Source organism: Rosa rugosa, chromosome 6, assembly GCF_958449725.1.
Source record: "Rosa rugosa chromosome 6, drRosRugo1.1, whole genome shotgun sequence".
Classification (NCBI taxonomy): Eukaryota; Viridiplantae; Streptophyta; class Magnoliopsida; order Rosales; family Rosaceae; genus Rosa; species Rosa rugosa.
Window position 1 is genome coordinate 23249855 of NC_084825.1, and position 7376 is coordinate 23257230.

The 7376-nt window shown below is 36.4% G+C and overlaps 1 protein-coding gene across 1 annotated transcript; it reads left to right on the forward strand.

Annotated features, from left to right (window-relative positions):
• On the forward strand, positions 1–5324 carry LOC133717737 (protein WUSCHEL-like). Its single transcript, XM_062144458.1, has 2 exons — positions 1–4948; positions 5038–5324. Exons 1-2 carry the CDS (start codon positions 4423–4425, stop codon positions 5229–5231), a joined length of 720 nt encoding a protein of 239 aa, XP_062000442.1. The 5' UTR covers positions 1–4422; the 3' UTR covers positions 5232–5324.
• Positions 5325–7376: the final 2052 nt, after the last annotated feature.

The following is a 7376-nucleotide window of genomic DNA, read 5'->3' on the forward strand; positions in this document are numbered from 1 at the left end:
AACATAAAGAAATCACAATTTTTATTCAAACATAGAAATTGGGCTTAAACTTTGCCCTTAATGTTATTGTTAACTAGAAACAAATTCCTACGAAATTAAATAAGGAAAAAGAATGAATTACACCGTGAGTTGGAGATGGAGATGGAGTGCTTGAAACGTTGAAATCTTGAATCTTGGAAGCAAGCCTTCAAGGTGGACGATGGAGGATATGATATTCCCGGCTCCTTCTTCTTCTTCTTCTTCTTACTTGAAAACGCAGAATTTTGCAACTAGAGAATGGAGAGAAAAATGGAATGGAAATGGAGAGACAAAGAAGATGAAATGGATGAAGGAATTGTGTTTAGAGTGAGAGGAGAAGGTGTTTATATAGGGAAGAAAAAGAAGAGTGAAATGATAAATGGAAGAAAAATAATGAAAGTGGTTTGTAAAATATGGAAAAGATGGAGTAATGATGAAATGAAAGCAAGGCATGAAGGTGTAGAAGTATGGAAGTGATGATGATCTATTGGAGCAGAAAAATATATCCAAGGAAAAAGAGAAAAGCATCTAGCTTTCTTCATGTGGGTAGGAAACATGAACATGTGATGTTGAGCTGTTTTTTAGATCAGTTTCTGCCCCTTTATTCCTTCAATTATTTCTCCAACAAGCATTCCCAATTTCACTATGACCTCTTCATAAAAAATGTTCCATTATGAGTGTAGATCACCCTGGTAAAATTTCAGATTTTTATTCCATGTGGTTGGGCCGAAAATGCTGCTGGACCTCTTACAGGTCCAGTTTTCCAGTTTTGCTTCTGCAGGAAATTGGGCTGACTGTTTGAAGGCCTTCCACTCAATTCTAGCTCTGGCACTCTTCATAAGAAACGATCCTTAGGATGTCTAGAATGGATCTGGAAAGTTTCAGCTCATTTGAAGTTCATTTGGTCAGGCGGCCGCTCCTTCTTCCTTGCTTGGCTTGGTTTCTCCTAGCCGGAGTAGGAAAATGTGTAAAATTGACCTTTTAGTACATTTCCATTTTTCTTCATCATTTATAGGTAATTATGGACCTAATGCTCATTTCATCATCATCTACTCCAATGTACCTAAAAAAATAGAAATTAAGTTAAAAATCGATTCGTTAAGGAATTAACTAAGCAAAATGTGAGGAATTAACTATTAAAATACCACATTAAAATGCTCCTATCAAATTCCCCCACACTTAGCTTTTGCTAGTCCCTTAGCAAAATCAAAAACTAACAAACCAAAAAGACTATGACACAAAACAAAGAAACCAACGAAAAAAATGACTAAGTATGGAAACAAAAACACAAAGACTCAAAGAAACCAAAAACGTAAAACACAAAGCAAAACACAAAGAAAAAAAATGTCACACATAAAAGAGTAAATTCAAAGACAAAGACCAAGATGTTGACATCACAAAGACCTCTATTGCCCTTTAACATATTGTCTCAGAAATCTCTTACTTTCACAACACCAAGATTAGCACTCAACCAAGAATCAATGTTAAGCATTCGAGAGTTAATTAAAACATATGATCCACACATACACAAGTAGGACTTGGTTGTAACAATGGTGATTGGGGTTTAGCTTAGCATGCTTCAGACAAGTATGATTCATATCCTCACAAGGTATATCCACTCTTTCTTCTCTCAGATCAAGGCAATGCTTAAAAGCTTATAATCACTCATTTATATGTGAGAGAACATATTTTAAGGCAGTCAAATAGCTCACATATATAAGAAACGAAAAGCACTTTGTGAATATAATTTTTTTCAAAAGATCTCATGAAGGATATCAACTACTTGCACGAATGGACCCAAGTCATAGGTTCAACTCTTGTAACTCATCTCCACATCAAAGGCTGTCCCATCTTAAGGATCAAGAAGGTCCTCTCAAAGGTTGTAATGGGGCTAAGGCTCAAGGTTTAAAGAAATGAAAGGTAAGGATTATCAAAGTGTCCTAAAAACCTAGCAGAGCTCATATGAATGTAGAGATCTCGAAATATTTCACCAAGGCATTGCAAAAACGTCACTTCTCCATAGAGGTAATATAAGAGGGCCAAATGTCTTCATGTTGGGCCCAATCTTCAATATAAACTTCCCTTGAACTCTAGTGAAATGGACAAAGGCCAAATTTTTCTGTAGTGGGCCTTCAATTCAAAGCAAACTCCAAAATCACTAAGTATGGGGGATGAAAGTCCATAAACATATATTTTTTTTTCTTTTTTTCTTTTTAGCCGTACACAATTTTTCTCTTTTCTTTTCATTTTTCACGGCTTCAACATATCTTTTTCTTTATGGACAAGTCTATCCCCACACTTGAACTTTCACCTCTTCTCAATCTTCATCCTTAGCACCAAACCCATGTAGTATGTCTCAAAAGATAGCTCCACTAAGTCCTTAGAACAAAGGGTAGGGTTGTAACTATACTAAGCTTCATGGTTAAGGATTTTAAGGGTGATGAACGAAAAGGCTTAATGTAGGCTCAAAGGGGCTTATCTAGGGGGGTCCCACGACGGGCACAAATGGGGACACAAGTTTATTTGGCAATGGTGGTAATTCCTAGAGAACCTCTATCCCTTCCAGAATCAGGGCCATGTATTGATATCACGTCTCAACAAGCACAAGAGCGAATTCTAGCATTCTCTAGTCCATTAAACTTAATCTATGGCAAGCAGTTAATCAAGATGAAAGAATAATGAGATCATCAAAACATCGCCAAGAAATTAAGAATATATTTTTCATTTCACTCCAAGAAAAAGGGACATGGTTCAATTATCTCACATGGCTTTATGAATCACAACTCATCTTAACATGCTCATATTCTGTACCAAGGTCATGCAATCCACTACAAGGCACACATTTTTCATATATCTCAATTAACCAAAGAATACCATGTTTAAAATCATCTCAATGTTGTGATCCTCTTTTAGTCATGATTTCAGAGATATAGAATCATCCCAGACAGTTGAAAGGCATCCTAAGACTCAAAACAAAAACAAAAGCAACGAAATTTTTTATATTTCTGACATTTTTCGATTTTTTTGTTTTGTTTTCTTTTTATGACAAAAACTAACTACAAGCATTAATCCTTCCCCCCACACTTAAATCATACATTGTCCTCAATGTTAAACAAGTTAGAGCATGCAATGAACAATTATCATGTGAATGGAATGATTAACTCAAGAAAACCTAAAAACAAAAACTAAAAACGCAAATAACAAAGATACAATCAGAAAATAGTAATAGAGGAGATAGAGTTTAAGAGAGCAAATCTGCGTTGATGGCTCCTCCACAGCTACGGTTGAAATGGGTTGCCTCCCATGCAGCGCTTAATGTTTAAAGTCTTTCAGCCTAGACTTGTACCTCCATTTACTCCTTTGGAGGAGCGGTATGCGGGCGAGTGGCAGCCTTCTTGCTGGTTTCAGCCTTCGGAGGAGGGTTCTGATGGAGTGACATAAATAAAAAAAAAACGGGGGAGGCAAGGTTCGAAACCTTAACCTGCTACACGAAACCTTTGTCCCCAACCACTGGAGCACAAGCTGTGCTTAATATAATGTGTACAAATTTTATACTTATTATGTCATAAACGAACATAATAAAAATAAACGAGAGGCGAGGTTCGAACCTCAGACCTCTTGTACACGAACTTTACACTCAACCACTCGAGCACGGCTGCTCACGTTATTATCCATACCAATCCTTTTATTTAAACCAACTGTTTCAACTGTTTCAACAATTCGGCACAAAACATCCAAGACTGTTGCAGAAACCCAGCCCAACTCATCCAAAACTGTTTCAGAAACTCGGCCCATCATGTCCAAAACTGTTTCTGAAACTCGGCCCATCAGGCCTCCACCCACAGCTACAGTGATGCCTTGATCCGAGACAGGCCCAAGTACGGCCCACTTGTGTCACGGCTTATCCCTTCCGTGATTTACGGCAGTCAAATCTGCTTTCGGCTACAGCTGTCTGCCACAGCGCCTCGAGATTCCCTCGGTCCCCTTACACGCTCTCCACGCGCCAACAACTTTTCCGGGTTTCAGGGCGACTTTAATCCAACGCGTAGAATGAATCACAGGAATCGTCCATCCAACGGTGGAGATCTGCTCACCTCGCTCTATAAATAGGTGCATTCTGAGGGCGCAACTGTTCACTCCAAAGGAACGAAAATCTCTCCTGAGTTCCAGCCCCTCTCTCCCAACTCTTCAGCTTTCCTCTTCTTTCAAAACTCAAAATATTTCTTCTTCGATTCAATCCTTCTCTTCTGATCTTCTCTCCCATCTAGTTGATTCAATCCCATCTTTCCTCTGAACTTTCAGATCTCCAACACACCATCATCATCCTTAATCCCTTTAACAACAACTCCTTCAAACACTTGACAACTTTACTCTTCGATCTTCACATCCCCTCAACCCATCACCATGGAACCACGAACTCTGCAACTGATGGAGCTACAAACCCAGCAACAAATCGAGGATGGAGGAAACAACCAAGCAGCCGGGAGTAGTGCCAACACAGATTTCTGGCGAAGCCGTGCCAGGTGGGTTCCTACTCCAGATCAAATAAGGATCCTCAAGGATCTTTACTACGACAAGGGAGTTAAGCGCCCAACTACAGAGCATATTCACGAGATCTGTCTCCAGCTGAACCAGTATGGACATGTTGAGGGCAAGAACATTTATTTTTGGTTCCAGAATGTCAGGGCTCGAGAGAAGCAGATGAAGAGGTGCAATCAGGCTGCTCAAGTGCCCATGGGAACTAGTTCTCCTGGTACTGGTGGATCCATTGATCTCAATTTTGGGTCCACTGGTTCTACTGGTGCTGGTGGATCCATCGACATCAATTTTGGGCCAGCTGGTGGATCCATTGACATCAATTTTGGGTCCACTAGTTCTACTGATGATGGTAGATCCATTAATCTCAACTTTGGTTCCACCGATTCTACTGGTAATGAAGGATTTCTTGATTTAAATTTTGTTTTATATTCTTCCTCACACTTCAACACTAATACCAGTACAACTCTTTTGGCACAACAGGAGGACAAACATCCCTGCAACAACGAGGAGGAGATCACCAGGAGATTGAAACCCTTCCATTGTTCCCCATGCATGGTGAGGACATCTTGGGCATCATGAAGACTACTTCCGAGGGAGGTAGCGGTTATGGCGGTGGCTCTCACATTTCCCTTGAGCTCAGCCTCAACTCCTACAGAGATGCAGACATGGCTTAGTATAGAGTATTATTATTATTATTATTATTATTTTTTTTTTTTGTAAATAGCTGAAATTAATAAGACTGAATGAATGCATTTTTTTTTTTTTTTATTATTTTTTTTTTTTTATTATTATTTTTTTTTAAATTTTTTTTTTTTTATTATTATTATTTTTTTTTTTTTGTAAAAAGCTGAATTTAATAAGACTGAATGAATGCATTTTATTTTATTTTTATTTTTATTTTTATTTTTTTTTTATTTTTTTTTTATTTTTTTTTATTATTATTAAAAAATATAGGACTCAAAAATATTTATAGGACACAAAATGAAAGACAAAAATATTTATAGGATTCAAAATGAAAGACAAAAATATAAATCCCTTCCCCCACACTTAAATATTGCATTATCCTCAATGTAATCAATTAAAAGCATGCAATGAAATAAGTAAGCATATAGGGATGGAATTTACGAAAATAACTACTAAAACAAAAAGAAAATGGAGGAGTAAAAGGGGAAGAGAAAGCAAATCTGATTATATTCTGAATTGGGTTGCCTCCCAAGCAGCGCTTGTATTTTACGTCTTGCAGCCAGACGGTACCTACATTAAATAAAGTTAGTAACTTAATATTAACAAAGAAATACAAAAAAAAAAAAAACAAGTAACTATGAATTACAAACTACAAGTATAATTAACAAGTATTTTGTACATAAGACACAAGTTAAGTACACAAGTGAGTATAAAACGTAAAAAGTATTTTTACAAGTATAAAGTGTGAAACAACAAAATAATTTACACGTAAAGAGTATGCACAAGTATTTCTTTTGTTATAAACATTATTGATATCAAATCTAATTCCAAGCGGTAAATCAAGTGGACGTGCGGCCCAAGTATAGTCGTCTAGACACAAAGTCCCTCCTACATCCGTTGGGCAACCTTACTGAAATGGCCAGGTAGGGGAGGGTGAACACGAGAGGAAAAATCCATTTTGGCATGAGCTAAGCCCATTTATAAGCACTTCTGGATTCAAAAACCCGTCATGAACGTTGTCCCCTTCCTAGACACCATCTCACATAGGATATTCTTACTAGGATGTAAAAGGTCCTAAGTGTGTTAGACAGTTCAATGAATGTTAATAAAGGCCGCCCTCAACCTTAAGGGACCTGAACTAGGTACCAATAAGGGGTTTAGGCCAATATTAATAAACACGACTTCACCTATTCCTTCTTTAATTTACAACCTACAATTAAATTCGTTTTCAACAATAAAAAAAAACAACCTAGTTAATTTAAACTAAGTATCAAACAGTTTATATACAACAATTATAAACAAAAACAAGTGATTTTTCAATCCCCGGCAACGGCGCCAAAAATTGATACGCTCAAAGCAAGCGCATAATTTAACCCTGAAAACATCGTTAGTAGTATAAGCAAATAGGGATCGTTCTATTCCGGGGATTGAGGGTACACCTGTCATTGTCAAAAAAACAAATAAAGAATTAAAATAATAAAGTAAAAAGTATTATGTACAAAAATAAAATAAAGAATAAAAATATATACAAGTTAATATAAAAAGGGGGGTTTTGAGATTATAGAATTGGAATTAAAATTAAATGAAATAAAGAAAGTGTAAAAACACATATATAAGGGTGGAACACAAGAAACAAAGATCAAAACTACAATCATATGAATGAAATCCAATTACAATTCCTATAGTTGATTATCTATGTCATGAGAAATAAGTTGACCATGTGAAACATTCGAAGCAAATGATTTCCCATATTTTACTTTCCTTGAATATTTAATCTAAGTGAAAGCACCTAAATTAAACCTATTGAACATGCAATCATAGTCTAGAAAACTAGCTAATCAAGAACACATTCAATGCATGAAGAACAAAGAAAGGATGTCAACCAAAGTGCACAACCTAGTATGAAAAAGTCCATCTATTTGCAATCCTCCTTAATTGATTTCGACTTTTGTCCAAAGCCTTTACTACTTAAATCTAGCACCAATTACATGCATATATCCTAAGTTGGCCATCAAAGAACACATACATATAAAAGTTTTCCATAATCCAAAATCAATTAAGCAATCTCACATAAGCAACATAAAAATCAACATAAAGAAATCACAATTTTTATTCAAACATAGAAATTGGGCTTA

What these genes read in the sequence shown, in the direction of transcription:
- LOC133717737 (XM_062144458.1), top strand. Translation starts at nt 4,423, where the DNA reads ATGGAACCACGAACTCTGCAACTGATGGAGCTACAAACCCAGCAACAA. An exon ending in TGGTTCCACCGATTCTACTG is followed by an intron (nt 4,949 to 5,037) that starts GTAATGAAGGAT and finishes TTGGCACAACAG; the next exon opens with GAGGACAAACATCCCTGCAA.